The 21,034-nt window shown below is 35.4% G+C and overlaps 1 protein-coding gene and 1 pseudogene across 1 annotated transcript in view; one reads left to right on the top strand and one right to left on the bottom strand.

Annotated features, from left to right (window-relative positions):
* The window catches only part of LOC105711999 (uncharacterized), a 185,065-nt pseudogene extending 178,606 nt beyond the window's left edge, over positions 1-6,459 (bottom strand).
* A 5,231-nt stretch (positions 6,460-11,690) lies between these two features.
* Positions 11,691-21,034, top strand: part of LOC105705767 (solute carrier organic anion transporter family member 1B1) — a 110,539-nt gene continuing 101,195 nt past the window's right edge. Inside the window, exons 1-2 of the mRNA XM_064377323.1 lie at positions 11,691-11,806; positions 15,825-15,973. Of these exons, the coding sequence (XP_064233393.1) occupies positions 15,890-15,973 (84 nt within the window). The 5' untranslated portion in view covers positions 11,691-11,806; positions 15,825-15,889. The remainder of the gene's footprint in view (positions 11,807-15,824; positions 15,974-21,034) is intronic.

Here is a 21,034-nt window from a genome sequence, read left to right on the forward strand (position 1 = left end):
CTAAGTGAAGCCTCTGTAACCTGAGTGTGACTGGGCTGCCACCTTGTGGGCAGGGAAAACAGCAACCGCACAGGGGAACATCATAAAACCGTAACTCCCTGGGACAGAACACCTGGGGGGAAGAGCAGGGGGTTTATGAGTTCTGCCACAGCAGACTTAAAATTACCAAAATCAGAAAGACAACAACTACAAAGTCAACAGGTGGATAAATCCACAAAGATGGGAAGAAACCAGCGCAAAAAGGATGAAAACACCCAAAACCAGAACACTTCTCCTCCTACAAGGGATCACAACTCCTTACCAGCAAGGGAACAAGACTGGATGGAGAATGAGTGTGATGAAATGACAGAATCAGCTTTCAGAAAGTGGATAATAAGAAACTTCCGTGAGCTAAAAGAACATGTTCTAACCCAATGCAAAGAAACTAAGAACCTTGAAAAAAGACTTGACGAAATGCTAACAAGAATGGACAACTTAGAGAGGAATATGAGCGAATTGATGGAGCTGAAAAACACAACACGAGAACTTCGTGAAGCATGCACAAGTTTCAACAGCCGAATTGACCAAGCAGAAGAAAGGATATCAGAGGTCGAAGATCAACTCAATGAAATAAAACGAGAAGGCAAGATTAGAGAAAACAGGGTAAAAAGGAATGAACAAAGTCAACAAGAAATATGGGACTATGTGAAAAGACCTAATCTACGTTTGATAGGTGTACCTGAAAGTGATGAAGAGAATGCATCCAAGCTGGAAAATACTCTTCAGGATATTATCCAGGAAAACTTCCCCAACCTAACAAGGCAGGCCAAGATTCAAGTCCAGGAAATACAGAGAACACCACAAAGATACTCCTCTAGAAGAGCAACCCCAAGACACATAATCATCAGATTCACCAGGGTTGAAATGAAGGAGAAAATACTAAGGGCAGCCAGAGAGAAAGGTCAGGTTACCCACAAAGGGAAGCCCATCAGACTCACTGCAGATCTCTCAGCAGAAACCCTACAGGCCAGAAGAGAGTGGGGGCCGATATTCAACATCCTTAAGGAAAAGAACTTCCAACCCAGAATTTTGTATCCAGCCAAACTAAGCTTCATAAGTGAAGGAAAAATAATATCCTTTGTGAACAAGCAAGAACTCAGAGAGTTCATCACCACCAGACCAGCTCTACAAGAGCTCCTGAAGGAGGCACTACACATAGAAAAGAACAACCAGTACCAGCCACTCCAAAAACACACGAAAAGGTAAAGAGCATCAACACAATGAAGAATCTGCATCAACCAAAGGGCAAAACAGCCACCTAGCACCAAAATGACAGGATCGAATTCGCACATAACAATATTAACCCTAAATGTAAACGGACTAAATGCCCCAATCAAAAGACACAGACTGGCAAATTGGATAAAAAGCCAAAACCCATCAGTGTGCTGTATCCAGGAAACCCATCTCACATGCAAGGATACACAAAGGCTCAAAATAAAGGGATGGAGGAAGATTTACCAAGCAAATGGAGAACAAAAAAAAGCAGGAGTTGCAATTCTCATCTCTGATAAAATAGACTTTAAAGCAACAAAGATCAAAAGAGACAAAGAAGGACATTACATAATGGTAAAAGGATCAATGCAGCAAGAAGAGCTAACGATCCTAAATATATATGCACCTAATACAGGAGCACCCAGATACATAAGGCAAGTTCTTAAAGACTTACAAAGAGACTTAGACTCCCACACAATAATAGTGGGAGACTTCAACACACCATTGTCAATATTAGACAGAACAATGAGACAGAAAATTAACAAGGATATCCAGGACTTGAACTCAGACCTGGAACAAGCAAACCTAATAGACATTTACAGAACTCTCCACCCCAAATCCACAGAATATACATTCTTCTCAGCACCACATCACACCTACTCTAAAATTGACCACATAATTGGAAGTAAATCACTCCTCAGCAAATGCAAAAGAACGGAAACCATAACAAACAGTCTCTCAGACCACAGTGCAATCAAGTTAGAACTCAGAATTCAGAAACCAACCCAGAACCGCACAGCCTCGTGGAAAATGAACAACTTTCTCCTGAATGTTGACTGGATAAACAATGAAATGAAGGCAGAAATAAAGACGTTCTTCGAAACCAACGAGAATGAAGACACCACATACCAGAATCTCTGGGACACATTTAAAGCAGTCTCTAGAGGAAAATATATAGCAATAAGTGCCCACATGAGAAGAAAGGAGAGATCTAAAATTGACACCCTATCGTCAAAATTGAAAGAGCTAGAGGAGCAAGATCAAAAAAACTCAAAACCTAGCAGAAGACAAGAAATAACTAAGATCAAAGCAGAATTGAAGGAGATAGAGACACAAAAAACCCTTCAAAAAATCAATAAATCCAGGAGCTGGTTTTTTGAAAAGATCAACAAAATAGACAGACCACTAGCCAGACTAATAAAAAAGAAAAGAGAGAATAATCAAATAGATGCAATAAAAAATGACAAAGGGGATATCACCACAGATTCCACAGAAATTCAAACCATCATCAGAGATTATTACAAACAACTCTATGCACATAAATTAGAAAACCTGGAGGAAATGGATAGATTCCTGGACAGTAGCCTCCTCCCATGCCTAAACCAGGAAGAAGTCAAAACCCTGAATAGACCAATAACAAGGTCTGAAGTCGAGGCAGCAATTAAGAGCCTACCACCCAAAAAAAGCCCAGGTCCAGATGGGTTCACAGCAGAATTCTACCAGACATACAAAGAGGAACTGATACCATTCCTACTGAAACTATTCCAAATAATCCAAAAAGAGGGAATCCTTCCCAAATCATTTTATGAGACCAACATCATCCTAATACCAAAACCTGGCAGAGACTCAACAAGAAAAGAAAACTACAGGCCAATATCCATGATGAACATAGATGCAAAAATCTTCAATAAAATAATGGCAAGCCGATTACAACAGCACATCAAAAAGCTTATCCACCATGATCAAGTAGGATTCATCCCGGGGATGCAAGGCTGGTTCAATATACGCAAGTCTATAAATGTAATTCACCACATAAACAGAACCAAAGACAAAAACCACATGATTATCTCAATCGATGCAGAGAAGGCCTTCGACAAAATTCAACAGCCCTTTATGCTAAAAACCCTCAATAAACTAGGTATCGATGGAACGTATCTCAAAATAATAAAAGCTATTTACGACAAACCGACAGCCAATATCATACTGAACGGGCAAAAACTGGAAGCATTCCCTTTGAAATCGGGCACTAGACAAGGATGCCCTCTCTCACCACTCCTATTCAATATAGTACTGGAAGTTCTAGCCAGAGCAATCAGGCAAGAAAAAGAAATAAAGGGTATTCAATTAGGAAAGGAGGAAGTCAAATTGTCTCTATTTGCAGACGACATGATTGTATATCTAGAAGACCCCATCATCTCAGCCCAAAAGCTCCTGAAACTGATAAGCAACTTCAGCAAAGTCTCAGGATACAAAATCAATGTGCAAAAATCACAAGCATTCCTATACACCAATAATAGACTTAAAGAGAGCCAAATCAAGAACGAACTGCCATTCACAATTGCTACAAAGAGAATAAAATACCTAGGAATACAACTAACAAGGAATGTAAAGGACCTCTTCAAGGAGAACTACAAATCACTGCTCAACGAAATAAGAGAGGACACAAACAGATGGAGAAACATTCCATGTTCATGGTTAGGAAGAATTAATATCGTGAAAATGGCCATACTGCCCAAAGTAATATACAGATTCAATGCTATCCCCATCAAGCTACCAATGACCTTCTTCACAGAACTGGAAAAAACCACCTTAAACTTCATATGGAACCAAAAGAGAGCCCGCATAGCCAAGTCAATTCTAAGCAAAAAGAACAAAGCGGGAGGCATCACACTACCAGACTTCAAACTCTACTACAAGGCTACAGTAATCAAAACAGCATGGTACTGGTACCAAAACAGAGATATAGACCAATGGAACAGAACAGAGGCGTCGGAGGCAAGACAACATATCTACAACCACCCGATCTTTGACAAACCTGATAAAAACAAGCAATGGGGAAAGGATTCCCTGTTCAATAAGTGGTGTTGGGAAAACTGGCTAGCCATATGCAGAAAGCAGAAACTCGACCCCTTCCTGACACCTTACACTAAAATTGACTCCAGATGGATTAAAGACTTAAACATAAGACGTAACACCATAAAATCACTAGAAGGAAACCTAGGCAAAACCATTCAGGACATAGGCGTAGGCAAGGACTTCATGACCAAAACACCAAAAGCATTGGCAACAAAAGCCAAAATAGACAAATGGGACCTAATCAAACTCCACAGCTTCTGCACAGCAAAAGAAACAGTCAATAGAGTGAATCGGCAACCAACAGAATGGGAAAAAATTTTTGCAGCCTACCCATCTGACAAAGGGCTGATATCCAGAATTTACAACGAGCTAAAAAAGATTTACAAGAAAAAAACAAACAAGCCCATTCAAAAGTGGGCGAAGGATATGAACAGATACTTTACAAAAGAAGACATACATGAGGCCAACAAGCATATGAAAAAATGCTCATCATCACTGGCCATTAGAGAAATGCAAATCAAAACTACATTGAGATACCATCTCACACCAGTCAGAATGGCAATCATTAAAAAATCTGGAGACAACAGATGCTGGAGAGGATGTGGAGAAATAGGAACACTTTTACACTGTTGGTGGGAGTGTAAACTAGTTCAACCATTGTGGAAAACAGTGTGGCGATTCCTCAAGGACCTAGAAATAGAAATTCCATTTGACCCAGCAATCCCATTACTGGGCATATATCCAAAGGATTATAAATCGTTCTACTGTAAGGACACATGCACACGAATGTTCATAGCAGCACAGTTTACAATAGCAAAGACCTGGAACCAACCCAAATGCCCATCGATGATAGACTGGACAGGAAAAATGTGGCACATATACACCATGGAATATTATGCAGCCATTAAAAACGAGGAGTTCGCGTCCTTTGTAGGGACATGGATGAACCTGGAAACCATCATTCTCAGCAAACTGACACAAGAACACAAAATCAAACACCACATGTTCTCACTCATAGGCGGGTGTTGAACAAGGAGAACACATGGACACAGGGAAGGGAGCACTATACATGGGGGTCTGTTGTGGGGGAGTGGGGGGGACAGCGGGGGGGTGGGGAATTGGGGAGGGATAGCACGGGGAGAAATGCCAGATATGGGTGAAGGGGAGGAAGGCAGCAAATCACACTGCCACGTATGCACCTATGCAACAACCTTGCATGTTTTTCACATGTACCCCAAAACCTAAAATGCAATTTAAAAAAAAAAAAAAAATGTCTCTGCAGTGAGGTGGACTGTGAAGGCATTGCACTTTCTCATTCCACGGCATTTCTCTCTGCTTGAGGACCAACAATTCTGTGTAAAAATGGGATACTTGACTTTGGGTAGTCTGTATTTCACCTTCCAGCTATGCCTGCCTCTCACATATTTAAATATTATGCCCTAAACCTGCATGCTTTCTCTGTTCTATTCATTAAAGGGTTCCGCCCTGAAGCCTATAATTTAAGTAAGAAGTAAGCTGTGTTTAAAAGCCAAAATACAAGTTTCTGACATTTATCTGGCTTTGTTGATACTCACTGTAAAAAAATCACATGTATAAGGGAAATCTTCATTTGTAGGACCATATCCCTCTTTTCACCTGAACCACTAGGAACTTTTAGAATGGAGAAGGCAATGACTTAAAATTTTCTTAAGAACCTGGCCTTTGTTTAGGTCTAAGTTTTGTGCCTTTGAGATGTAAATTTTCTACATTGTTTCACTTAAGAATCGCATCATTGGGGGTGCAAATTTAGTTTCCTAGTTAACAATTGTTTGGGCCCCTAATTAGTTTTGAGCAGAGATTAGTGGCGCATAAATATTTCTCCAAGAAAAAGCTGATTCTTGGTTGCTTAACAGTGAAAGATTTTTGTTTTTTGTTTTATTTTATTTTGTTTTTTGCCGCAAGTGTTAAATGACTTAGCATACTCAGATGTGTGAACTGATTAAAATATCCATTTTCACAAACAGAATTCTGCTTCATTCACTGTGGGGGATGAGGCAGTGGTTTTCAGGCCAATAGAGTTATATTACAAAGGGGAATATGGCTGCCTCTGCTGCTTTGTATAAGTTTCCATGAAACTGGGGGCAAGTCAGCAGTGACAGGCTCCACTCAGCTCCCATGCAGCCAGCAAGGACAGTCTCACTTTTGTGCTCCTCCAACAGCCAAAAGAGCCAAATTTATGTCTAAGCCTCCAGGGTGCAGGTCTGAGTTCTTGCCCCAGGTCACAATCCTTCCCACTGAGAAAGTAAGCAGGGATTTCAGAACTTGCTCTTGCCTGCCTGCCATGGCTTCTGTGCTCATACCTGCATTTTCCATTTATCCCCCCATCCCCAGATTCTGCCCAGGAAAATTCACAGTTCACCAAAATTGTTACAAAGTTTAGCTGGAAGTCTCATTCTCCCTGTTGCCCTTTCCTAATTCCACTGGTTGCTCTCCCCAAGGACTCCTGTGAGATAAAGTCAGAAATGACTTCCCTTGGCTTTCCTGAGGACCAGGGGTGCCTACAGGGCTCTCCCCACTACTTCTTCCACTTTAATATTTCACTCAGCACTCTAAATTTATGTCAGCTCTAGCTAGGTAAGGTCAAACCCTTCTCCTATGATCTAGATTATCAGGTTCCTCATTGAGGATATGTGTTTAGAGGCAGACTTTCCCCCCTCACACTGTGGGCACTTACAGTTTTTAACCTGTCTCATGGAGTTTGCAGCAGCAAGCTACTTCTTTCAAAGGATTTGTGAATTCTTTTGCTTTTCCTAATATGTTCCTACAGTGGTTGCTGGGGCAGAATTTCACAATGTCAGTCTCTACATGCTGTTCTGTCTGAGTAGGAGCTGAAAGTTAATCTTGCCTCCTATTTTCCATTTTTTCTATTCTTTCATCACTATTAAGACAGAACCTTGTGAAAATATCAATGAAATATAAATGTTCAGATTTACTTTTATATTCTCTATTTTGTTTAATTGATTAATGTTTATTTTTATGTCAATATTATTCTCTCTTGGTTATTGTGTCTTCATAATAGCACTATACTAGAATCTGATGACTGATCAAAAAAGATGAAGTTTCTTATCTTTTGCTGATCATATTTACTGGAGAAAAGACAATATACAAACATATTTCACTAAATCATGTAATTTTAAGAGATATGGGGAGGTAGGGCAAGAAAGTAGAAATTTACAAATGTTACATTTTTAAGTAGGTCAGGGCAAGCATCTGCAAAGCAGCAATAATTGAGCAGAAAACAACTGAAGCAAAAAGTGGACATCTGTACATAAAACATTTCAAGTAGAAGGAAGGATCATGTAGCATCAATCATGGTCAAGTTTGACTCTTTAAACAAAATAAATTGTTGACTGCTTCCAATTTTTGTCACATGCATTGATGATTGAATAATTGCTTCACATACAATTACAGTCATCTTTCTTACTATTTAAAAATATTGCAGATTAATTCTTTGTTTTTAATATCAGTTCATTCTTACACATTTTTGAAATATATACTACATTTATTTTAAAATATTTATTGAGTATCTTCTAGGTATGAGACACTATTCTTGGAACTGAGAATACAGCAGTGAACAAAAATGACAAAAACCTATCTTTGTTCTTCTGGAGATTCCTCTGTAGTGTGATTTTATGGTTTGTGAGGCAAAGGAAGGCTGGCGGTAAACAAAATATGTGAGTGAAATTCATAGTATGATGATGAGAGAATAATAATTGAGTGTCAGAGGGAGTAATATTATAAAATTGTTAGAGAAGACCTCACTAGGAAAGTGTCATTTGTACGGATAATAGAATATGGTGAGGGAGTGAGCTATGCAGCTATAGGGAAAGAACATACCAGACAGAAAGAAAAATAGGAACAAAGATTCTCAGTGGAGGATCTATAACTTAGAGGGCCTTAAAGCTGTTCTTTGGATTTTATCCTGAGTGATATGTGAAGCTAATGGAGTATCTAGCAGAGCAGTGACATGATATGACCCTCATTGATGTGTTAAGATTTACACAGGGGAGTGAGTTTGGGGAAAAGGGGTTGTGAGTGGTTAGGAGAAAAGCTCAGATGCAAGTATGAGAGTATTGTAATAATTCAGGACCAGTCTGAGAGTTGTGGAGGAGGTGAGAAATCATCAGATTCTGGGTATATTTTGAAATTAGAGTCTAATATGAGTGTGAGAAATACAGGAATAAATGATTCTAATATTGTGTGTATGCATGTACACACACATGTGCAACTGGAAAGATAGAATTACAGTGTATGGGGATTCTTGTCTTCCCTGGACAATAATCCCTGGAAATGGGGATATTACAGGAGGAGAGGTTTAAGAAGGGAAGACTAAGATACCATGTTAGAAAATATTAAGTACAAGATGCCTATTAGAGATATATAAGAAGATAGTGAGAAGCTAATAGATAAATCTAGAGTTTATAATTAACTTGGCCAGAGAAAAAAATTTTGAAATGATCCACATATGGATAGGATTTAAAGACATGAGAGTAGATGAGGTCACAAACGGACACAGTAAGGTTTTTTTCTCAGATGCTTCAATTTAGAAGCCCAAGATAAAGAATTTAGAGTAAATGAGGTGTAAATAGGTAAGTCAGTGAGTTAGAAGGCAAACCACAAAGAGTAGTGTCCTGCAAAGTTTTTTTAGGGAGGGAATTCTCAGTTCTGAAAAGTGCTGCTAATAGTTCAAGTCAGATGAGGACTATTACATGTAGCATTTAGGTAATTTATGACTTAGGAAGAGTAGTTTCAGTGGAAATTTTGGGGCAAAAACCTGGTAAGAGTGTGCTCAAGAGCGAATATAAAGAGAGAGTTTGAAAGCAATAATTAGACAAGCGTTTTCTCTGTAAGAATAGCCCTGAAATAGGGCAATATCAGAAAAAAATGGGATCAAAAGAGAGATTTTTGAAAGACGAAAAAGTGACAGAATGCTCACATGCTGATAGAAACTTTTCTTTAGAAATAGGATAGTGATATCCTTAAAAACATAAGAGGAGGAGGCAATATGATATGAAAGTGGAGATTAGCCTTAGCTTAAACTTGGGTAGTTCACTAAGGTAGACAATGTTGTACTGGTGCTTTACATAGGTAAGTGTGGTCAAGGGAGCTTTTGGAAAGTTTCTGCCTTATTATTTGTTTTTCAGTAAAATAGATCATCAGCTGAAGGTGAAGGGATGTATTAGAATTATAAAAAAAAAGATGAATGCACAAAATAGTCAGAATACAAAATGACGTGAATGATTTCTTAGCAAAATGTATGGTCCATGTGGGCTTCCTAATCATACATTTAAAGTCAGCATGGTTGAGAGATTTTCTTCAGCTACACTTAGCTCCATGAAAGAAATGCGCAGAGTTATTTAAGAGTTAAATTTAATTGGCCAGTCGCGTTGGCTCACACCTGTAATCCCAGGACTTTGGGAGGCTGAGGTGGGTGGATCACAAAGTCAGTAGTTCAAGACCAGCCTGGCCAAGATGGTGAAACTCTGTCTCTACTAAAAATAACAAAATTAACTGGGCATGGTGATGGATGTCTGTAATCCAAGCTACTCAGGAAGCTGAGGCATAAGAACTGCTTGAACCCAGGAGGAGGCAGAGGTTGTAGTGAGCCTAGATCGTGCCACTGAACTCTAGCCTGGGTGATAGAGCAAGACTGTGTCTCAAAAAAAAAAAAAAAAGTTAATCAAGATTGTGGCTTTCACATGTATTAAAATAGTGCAAAAGAGTCAAAACGATATGAAGTTATATGGAAGAGAGTGATTATTATGACAATGAAAGTAACCCAGATGTATAGATAAGGAATAGTGAAATCTCTAGCAAAATTAAATTGTACATTACACATCAGGGTCAGTGGAAGCATGTGGATTTAGGAGGTTACTGAGTATAAGCCAGAATGATAAAGAGTGGTGCTCCAATCTTTGAAAAATATCAGCTGATCATTTTAAGCAATTTTTGTTATATAATTGACACATGGCTGTTAGCATAATATTGATCTTGAAAGATGTTTTGTAACATCTTTCCTTTGATGTACTCTTGTTTTTCCATGACTCCTACAAAATGAGCAGTCTAATTATTTACACAATTAGGAAGAGAAAAGGGGCACAGAGAATGCTCTTTGACCTCTGAAAATACTACTGAATTTTACAACTGGCTGCTTTAGCTTATGGATTAAAAAGGTTGTTAGATAATTTGTACTGTTTTATCTTCATTGTATATATGTGTGTATATATATATATATGTATATCTCCAAACATGCTGATGTGTTTTCAATGAAATAGATGCCTGAAGAGAAAACCATTAGCCTGAGAACACCCAAACTATATTCCCATTGTGAATAAAGGAAGTCCATAAAAATGATGAAAAATGTTCTGTATTCCTGCTATGACCTCAAAATCTGGCAGTACATGAAAAATTTTCAAAGTGCTTATTTAAAAGGCATAATCTTTTGTCTCCTGAGTCAGAATCTGCTAGGTATAGGACTGGATTGCTATTTTGACAACTCACTGGTAGATTCTTACTCAGCAGAATATTTGGAAGCCTTACTCTAATTTTCTTGGCCTCGGATCTCCATTTCTCAGTTCTGCACAATTGTTCTTCCCTTCTACATTCTTTAGTTTGTCCCATGATTCCAATATTTCTCAAAATTAACCAAGAATAGAACTAATCTATCAGATAACCATGACACAGACATCAAATCCATTTTGCTGCAACCATATCAACAAATGTCCCATGAATGATAAGGGGTAACCATATTCTCATATATGCATCCTCACATTATCACACACACACATATATATGAGTATACATGTAAATATGTGTATATATGTATACATGTATGTGCATATACATGTATGTACATATATACACTTATATCTTCACACTTTTCTGAAATATGTATATTCATGTGAGAGAAGGGTTTGTACTTTATTTCAAGAGAGCTTAATGTCTAAAATGTTTGAGTTATTGAATTAATTATACTTTATTTCTACTCAAGAAAATTTTTAACTGAGACAAGCTCTCCTTTTCTCTAAAAGTCAAGTCAATAAAAGGAAACTATAGTATTAATAATTCTTTCAGGTTTTGATGTAAAGAATCTATCATACAAACCAGCCTTAAATTTTGTCATTCAGAAAAATGGTTTTGCAGTTAATTGGGACTTTCCTATTCCAGATGGTATATCCAGTCTCCATATATATCATATCAGAACCATAGCTAGCAAAGAGGGTATATTTTAATTTTTCAATGCCAATGTAACCTATAGGCATATTTTCAATTTGTCTTAAATTATTTCCCATTTGGAAGTTTTAAATACCTTGAATAATTTATTGTATTTATATTTTTAAAGAAAAAATCTTATGCAGCCAACTTAATTGAATAAACAAGTAAAAGCCATTTCCAAAAGTAAGGTTTACTTGTTAACATTAACATAAAATAATGTGGGAATGCTGAGAAATTATTAATATAATTTTTAAATATTGGCATCTGGAGTGAACTCTTAAAATTAACTAGTTTTTTTTTTTTTTTTTTTTCTTTTTCTGTTTGACTAGAGCAATGACATAATAAGATGGTTAATCATCATTGGACTTATCTTCAAAAAGGCAACTACTTTTTCAGAGAAATAAAGGATGGACTTGTTGCTGTTGCTGTAGGATTTTAAGTCCAGGTAAGAACCATTGAGATTCTTGATTTTTAACTTATATTTTATGTAAGAAATTTTCACTAATTTCATGGGAAAAGATTTTGATGGTCTTGATAAATATTACAAATTTTATGCCCTGTGTCTTCCACACGCTTACATTCTGAGTCCTCAAAACTTTGTAAATATTCCTTCTGGAAGTACAAGAGCCTCAGATTTATATACTGTTAACAATACCTTTATATATTTAAATATAAAGTTTCAAATCTTGATCTTATTAATTTCTAAACAAATAATTAAGTCTCAAAAAAATGAAGCTCTGGTTACCTTCTTAAAATATGCTACAGGATAAATATTTTTATCAACTACATTGACTGGTCACAGTAGACTCCTTATTTCTTTTATTTCTTCTTAACTGGATGAAGGTGGCCAAAGGTAGGGGTAAAGGGAGGAATTAATTGGCAAACATAAAAAAATAGGTGTCTCAAAGTCACATAACCACCTCAATTTCCTTGTTTCAACCCAAGTTTGATACAGGGTGAAGGGAAATATATTTTCTAGATAATTTATCTCCCATTAGATAAGCAAAAAGTCTTCTCAGCACAGTTTTTGGCATAAACTAAGACTTCAATAAATTAGTTTCCTTCTCCAATTCAGAAGGAGAAGGAAAGATAAGACGATTGTTTTTATTGTGAAAGTAAGGTAGAGATGGGGGATGTCTCCCTATAAGAAGTTAGCAAAGGCTGTTTTTCCTTTTTGCTCCTCAGCTGCATAAGTACATGTAGAAATTGGGTGACTTTGCCTAAACTGGTTTTCTGTGATCCATTAAATATTAAAAGCTTGACAGATAAGTAGAGGCTGATATGACTCTGTCCTATACCCACTCCTATCAAATTTGGAAGAACTGACCTATCCTATTCAGGGAAGAGTTGTAATGCTACATCCAAATGCCTATGGTTCTATCTATCTTATAAACATACTATGTCCCCAGAATTCATTTATGTAAATCATTTGAAACTTAGAAAAAAAATGTTCTGAGAAAAATATGTTAAATGTCAAGTGAATTAGAAGGTGCAGCATGTAGTCAGGCCTAAATTAATATTCCAACTTTCTAATTACTTTGGAGTTACTTATTTAACCTTTTGGTGATATGAGGAACAATGTGTCCACCTATTTTTTTCTGAATATTTTATCTGAAGATCTAGGAGAGAAATGTGGAATAGTTGTCTCGGGAAATAGGGGAAATACAAAGAAAAGTAGTGACTTCAGATATATTCTCCACTGGTACAGCAGAGTGGGAGATATCAATAGGTGGTAAATATGAAAACATTGAAGAGGTACAGTTTGGATCAGCATTACAACCAAGAGATGGAGAAGGACATTCAGGATTGGAAGAAACAGAGGAAGGCAGAGAGCTTTCTTCTTGGGACTGTGATTCCATGTGTCTGCAGGTGCTTATGGGTATATTGAAAGTGGGACTAAAAACACGGGCTTAATTTAGGTGTGAAGACCCTCAAACAGAAGCTAAGAATTTTATTTTGCGTAGTAAGAGGGATTTTTGAAAGATTCTTAGGATAAATATATGTATAGGCTAGAAAGAAAGGTGGGAGACAGGAGAAACGAGTTAATCAATTGAAATATACCAGGTTTGGAGTGGTGAGAAAATAGCCTTCAAGACTTTAAGAATATTTGCTAGTATATAAAAAAAAAAAGCCTAAAATTAAGGGAGGACTATCCACCTTGCAAGTCATACAAAGAGATTTGCTATTATAGAATTACTTTTTAAATATTTCCTAATATTCAAATTATGAATAAATAGAAACAAATATTCATGGAAAAAGTGGTGTAAAATTTATCAAAGTGCAGCTTATTACCTTGAGACTACTCAGCCATTGATTTTTTTCCTTTACCTCACTGAACCCAGAAACCTGACATATCCAGGTACCGGCATACATAAAACACACACATACAGCAATGGAGTCACTTAGAGGTACACAGGTATGAGTTTCTGCATTCAAGCATCTGTTTCTATATACTCACATATACGTAAGTGATAATATCCTAAACTATTTATTATTTCCATATTTATGCACTATCCTTTAAATATGTATTATATTTATTATTCAGAATCAATAACCCTTGTTTAATAAATTAATAAAATATAGAGTCAAGCCTCATTATTCACAGATTTTATATAAGCAAATTTATCTATTCGTTAAAATTTATTTGTAACACCAAAATCAATACCGCTGGACTTTCATGGGCATTCACATACATGTGCAGAGTGGTGAAAAATTTGAGCTGTCATGTTCCCTAATGAGGTGAGCAAAGTGAAGCTCTGCCTTCCTGATTCAGCTCACATATGATAAACAAGTATCCTATTCATAGTGTACTTATTGCCACATTTTTGGCATTTTTGTGTTTTGTATTTCTGAGTTAATGTTTTGAATGGGCCCAAAAGATAGTGCTGAAGTACTTACCAGTGCACTAGAGTATCTGAGGGAAAAGATACACATGCTATTTAAGCTTCCTTCAAGTTAGAACTACAGTGTTATTGACAACTAATTCAATGTTAATGAATCAAGAGTATGTATTAAATAAATTGTCTTTAAACAAAACATACATAAAACAATGTTCTATATTGAACAATTTACAAAGATATTGTGACCAGAGGCACACAGGCACATAACTAACCCTGCATCTTTCCAAGGAACAATGGTTCAATATTTGCTAATTCAGTTTCCCAGCAATTTTATAAAACATAACTACTGCAAAAAGTGAGAATCAACTTGTATATCGTGTAATTAGTGCCCTACTATACTGTGTCTACTTATATAGATATTTTAGATACATAAATATGTATTGTTTACAAATATATGAACAAGAATATATTTCTAAAACCCCATGAAGAACACATTATATTCTATATAAAAGAGTCAATTGAAGTAAAAATTAACTCATTTTACTAGTCTTTAAAATAGGACCTTAATGACTCTCAAAATAACAATTTTTGTTATTCTTTGACTCCAAAACTCTAGTTGTTGAATTCTTTCTGCAGATATGACCACATAAAAACAAAATGGCATATGATATACTAAGAATATTTTAAATATGAAATGATTAGATACAACCTAAATGCTGACTAATATAGAATGATTTACCCTGCTACCATAAGAAAAAGAGATCCACTTTTATTAATACAAAGTTAAGTATATAGAGAAGATAAAAAGGTAGGGAATGATGTTAGAGTTATGCTGCCATTTGTGTTGAAAAAATATTATGTACTTAATAAAAATGCATATCATATTTCTGGATAAGACAACAAGTTAAAGGAAGCATCTTTGTTTTTTTTAATTTGCATTTTCAACTATTTGTATTTTCTGAACAAGTTGAACAAAATCAAAATGAATAAAAGGAAAAGAAATGAGCAAAATTAAAGTCACATCATGACTGTGGTAAGGTCAAGCATTACCAGAGTTGCTCTGAGAGGTACTCAGAGTACACTTTGCTCATTTTAACAAATCCAAATTCTGTCTGCTTTTTGAGCCTGATTCCAGAGATATCCTTTTCATAAAACTGTCTAAGGCCATTCTAATTTAATTCTTTATATTATTTTTGTATCCATTTTGAATACTATGTGCAAGGGGTTAATTGGCATATTTTAAAACTATAAGGATGAAGAAAACATATTTTAGCTTTTATAAATTTTACAATATAGATGTGCAGAAAATATATAATTTCAATTTCTATAATTTAAAATGTTTGTTCATGTAATCTGGTATGTGATTCTATATTATTCATTTGTTTCAAATTTCTCTCCACAAATTTATTTTTCCATTAAGTTACAATCTCCTTGGGCTAGAATTTGTGTCTGTCTTTACTGCTTTTGTGTCCAGCATTGACCTAGCTCAGTGATCAAGACATAGTAGATCCTGAATGCATATTAGTGAATGGTTGATTAATAGATGGTGACATTGTGGCTTTTCTTATTTCTTAGTTATATATTGTAAAAATAAAATAAACTATATTTTTTCTTCCTTAATAGGTGATTGTTTCAAACTAAGCATCAACCACAATTAAAAATATTCATATGATATCTGTATTTCAATCATGGACAAAAATCAACATTTGATTAAAACGGCAGAGGCACAATCTTCAGAGAATGAGAAAACAAGATACTGCAATGGATTTAAGGTAGAATACATTTTATGTTTTTGGGCTAAAATAAATAAGAAACTTTTAATGTATAGGAAGGCAAGTTGCTAAAAAGAACATTGTATTTCAAATTATAATTTTTGATTGAAACATATATTCAAATACTAACATAATGGTTCATAATTTGATTTAAACCAGTCTTTTAATTTGATTAAGTATTTCTTTCATGAAATTTTTGATGCTTAATAGTTTATCAATGTGGAAAATTTTACAAGTATTTTGACAGCTTCTCTGGTTTTTGGGTACATCACAAGACACTTATGAATGTGATTAAAGTAAAAAGTGCATAATGAATAATATGTTTAAAATTCTTAGAATTAATTTATAAACCTAGAATATTAATGTCTTGGAACTCATTTTGTGATACCTATGTAAATATTCCTTTTTCAAAAAAACCAGCATTTTAAAAAATTCTGATAAGTAATTTAGGCTCATGGAAGATAGGTCTATAATAGTGAAAAACCTGGCCCAGAGACCTGTTTGATGATTTAGAAAAGCCATTTAATTTTTTCATTTGCAAGCTGGTAAAGGTAATAATTCTGCCTTTTGCTTTTGACACAAACAGTATTAAACAATACAGTTGAGGTATTAAATGATGCTGGCATTTTTATAAACAGGAATGAGTACTTCTAAGCACAGTGCTAAATGGGAAGCTAAGATTCAGAAGTTAAGAAATTTACCTGAAGTCACCTACATTGTGAATTGAAAACCCTGGAACCCAAGTCAAAGTCTTTAAATCTCCATAGGGAAGCCTTGAGAACATAAAGAAATAAATCAGGATCACCTTTTAGCAATATTTTAAATTTTTTATTTACTCAAATTTGTAGTCTTATACAGCTAAATAAAGACCATCAAGATTGGAATCAATTGCAAAAATGTTATAAAAGATTCCTTTTAGTTTTGTCCAGGGAACAAAATTTGTTTGTTTTCTGAGATTACTGGTTAAGTCTGCTCTGATTAAGTATTTGTGTAATATTTAGGCAGAATGGCAGTCATAAGGAAAAAGTATTGGTTAATACAAGTGAATTACCCTCTATATTCTAAGAGTAATAAAATGCACTGAATTGTTTTTACTTTTAAATACTGAGCGTTACAGTGATTTCACTGACATGTGCATAGCAAAATAGAAGGAAACTGCCTGAAACAATAAAATTTCCAGAGTAATCTCTTATAGCATATTTGGAGAAGCTGGGAGTCAGGGAATTAGCAGTGTATGGAAAGGACATTCTCTGCAGCCCAATAAAATTCAGAGCTAGAGGAAGATACTGGGATAAGACTGACATCACTAATGTAGGCATTTTAGAAACATCGCTAAATTGGTTAATCCTGTCCACAAGTGATATTTAAAATAATATTTCACTAACTTAAATTGTTAACATTGGTATGTTTTTGAGAAAGAATATTAAGCTCAACAATCATTTTACAATAATTCTGTAAAGACTTATGTGCCTGTAGTTGAAGTTTGTTGCATTTCTGAACTTACATTTTTTATTTATGAGGAATGAAGACATAATGGGAGAAAATTTCTAAAATAAATGATATTTTAATTTTTTATGAAGTTTGAGATTTCAAAGTATTAACTGAAGTTACTGAAAATATATTGACTTTTACTTTCATTAAATTACATTTTATCTGATTGCTTAATTTTTTGTATTTGAAATATGAATTAGAGATATCTCTATAGGGAGAAAGATAATAAAAACATAATGATGAAATAAATATAATTCGGGAGCATAAAAAGGTAAGAGAAACCTTAATAATAGTAGCTAACAGTTATTGAACATTTTCTATATGTCAGACATTGGTCTAGTGTTTTACTTTTGCTAACAGATTTCTTTCTTACCACAATTCTATCAACTGGATGCTATTATCGCCCCTTTTCAGATGAACATACCTAGGTATAGACAGGGCAAATGTCTTCTCCTAGGTCTCAAAATTGGTAATTGGTACACAAAAAATCTGAACTCAGGCAATCTGATTCCAAATTCTATGCTCTCAATTCTATTCCATACTGCTGAAGTAAGTGTGGATTTTTGTAATATTAGTACCCTCAAGAGGTTATGGCAAGCAGAGTTTTATAAGTGGTCTCTTTAATAACTTTCCTCATTCCATGCTTCTAAAAATTTATCTTAATATTAAATCATTGAGTGTCAATCAACCATGGATTCTAACACTTGCTAATATGCATGCACACACCCAAATATTCATGTTGTTACTGACTTGCATATACAGACTCATCAGGTAGCAGCATATGAGTGCAAATAGATAATGTACCCAAGTAAATAAAAATGATATTTTGATAAATCAAATACTTTGATTCTTTTCTACCCCTTTTCCTCAATTTTTGTACTGAACTAACTAGATTACATAGAACTTGCTAGTATATTCTTCATCATTACATTTGTCATTTCTTCTCTTCAAATTTAATCTCAACAAGACACAGGAGAAGGTTTAAACACAATCCTAAAAACAGTAAAACAACTTAAGAGTTTAAACATTAAGTAGTAATTTTAAGAAAGAACCAAACTTCTGGAATTGAATATTTTACTACAGGAATATCATAATACAAACATAGTATTTAACAACAAAATAGACCAAGCTTAAGAAAGACTCTCAGAGGCCAGGCACAGTGGCTCAACCCTGTAATCCCAGCACTTTGGGAAGCTGAGTTCGAAACCAGTCTGGCCAACACGCTGAAATCCCGTCTCAACTAAAAATACAAAAACTAGTGGGGCATGGTAGTGTGCACCTGTAATCCCAGCTACATGGAAGGCTGAGGCAGGAGAACTGCCTGAACCCGAGAGGCGGAGGTTCTAGTAAGCCGAGATCAAGAAGGATCTTCTTGACAGGGCAAGAAGTTGTCTCAAAAAAAAAAAAAAAAAGAAAGAAAGAAAGAAAAAGAAATAATTTCAGAGTTTGAAGATTACCTCTTTGAATCAACACAAGCAGACAAAATTAAAGAAAAAAATATTAATAATGAAACCTCTGAGAAATATGAGATTATATAAAGAGACCAAACCTGTGACTCATTGGCATTCTTGAAAGAGGAGAAAGAATAAGCAAGTCGGAAAACGTATTTGAAGATACAGTCTATGAAAAATTTCCCAATCTTGCTAGAGAGGTTGATATGCAACTGCAAGAAATTCAAAGAATCCCTTCAAGACACTGTATAAGATGGCCATCCACAAAACACACAGTTATCAGATTCTCCAAGGTAAACATGAAAGAAAACCTTAAAGGCAACTAGGGAAAAGAAGCAGGTCACTTACAAAAGGAGCCCCATCAGTCTAACAACAGGTCATGCAGCAGAAAGCTTACAAGCTAGAAGAGATTGGGGACTTATCTTCACCATACTTAAAAGAAATTTCAACTAAGAATTTTATATTCTGCCAAACTATGATTCATAAGTAAAGAAAAAATATTATTTTCAGTCAAGCAAATGCTAACAGAATATGTTATTCTGCTATATAATTTGTTATTCTGTTAAGAATTATGCAATCAAGTCAACATAATAACAAGCTGACAACACTATGACAGAATCAAATCCTTACGTATCAATATTAACCTTGAATGTAAATGGGTTAAATGCCCACACTTAAAAGGCATAGAATAGCAAGTTAGATAAAGAAGAAAGACTGAACTATTTTGTTGTCTTCAAGAGACCCAACTCACATGTCATGACATCCATAGCTAGAACATGGATAAATTGAAGTAATATTTATCTCAGAGTTGTCAAGATATTTATGAGGTGCTTAGCACAGTGTTACATAGAAACTCAATAAATTGGAGAGTTCCAACATAGTAGCATTATAGTTGCTGCAACTTTTTCTGAGGCAGGGTCTCTGTCACCTAGGCTGGAGTGCAGTGGCATGGTCTCAGCTCACTGCAATTTGCACTTCCCAGGCTCAAGTGATCCTCCCACCTCAGCCTCCTGAGTAGTTGGAACTACAGGCACTTGCCACCACACCTAGCTTTGTGTGTGTGTGTGTGTATTTTTAGTAAAGATGAGGTTTTACCTTGTTGCCCAGGCTGGTTTAAAACTCCTAGGCTCAAGCAATCTACCCGTTTTGGCCTCTTAAATCTCAAGCAATCTGCCTGCCTTGGCCTCCCAAAGTGCTGGGATTACAGATGTGAGCTATCATATCTGGAAGCTGTTTCTTTTTAAAGTGACTACATTAATTTACTTGATCACCAGTAATATGTAAGTGAAAATTTGAATACACGTTCTCTCCAACATTTGGAGTTATGTGACTTTTTTATTTTTGCAATTTAGGCATAAAGTGGTATTTTATTTTGGTATTTGTTTGTACTCTTTGATTCTTATAAATATTATATTATTGTGAAATCCAATGTTGAATGCAAGTGGTGCTGGTTACATTTCCCTACTTCCAAGTTTTAGTATGTTCATTTTATCAGTTTTAAGATTTATTTGTAATATCTTTGTCTAGTCTTGGTATTTGGGTAATTCTGGCCTCTCAATAAATGAGATAAGAAGTATTTTTTCTGCTTCTAACCTCTGAAAGAAATTGTAAAGAATTGATATAAATTAATTCCTAAGAATTTCATAGAATTCACCGGGGAAACCATGTAGGCCTGTTTCTTTCTGTTTTGGAAGGTTATTAAAATAAATTTAATTTCTTAAACAGAAATAGTCCTTTTAATATTGCCTATTTATTCTTGTACATATGTGGGTGTGAGGGAATGCGTTCTCTTTCTGGGTACACAAGGGGGCATAGGTTTAAGGGCAAGAACTTCCCAGCACCATGCCCCCCTCCCATCTCTCTCTATTTGGGAGATTTAACAGTCTCTGTTTTAATTTTCCCACTTGTGGGAAAGGGTCAAAAGTCAATCACTCCAGCGGAAGTTCTAAGGAACTCCTATCATTGGCCAGGGGTCTTGGAGAAGGTGGGAGTTCCTCCCAGGTTAAAAGTCCCCTTCTTCCTCATCCCTTTAAACTCCATGTTTGGATCACCTTCCATACCCTTTGTGAGTTTTCTCTTTTCTTCTTTTTCTCTTTCTCTATCTAAATAAATCACTTTC

This window comes from Aotus nancymaae, unplaced genomic scaffold (genome assembly GCF_030222135.1).
Source record: "Aotus nancymaae isolate 86718 unplaced genomic scaffold, 86718_ANA_hifiasm-v0.15.2.pri h1tg000016l, whole genome shotgun sequence".
NCBI lineage: Eukaryota > Metazoa > Chordata > Mammalia > Primates > Aotidae > Aotus > Aotus nancymaae.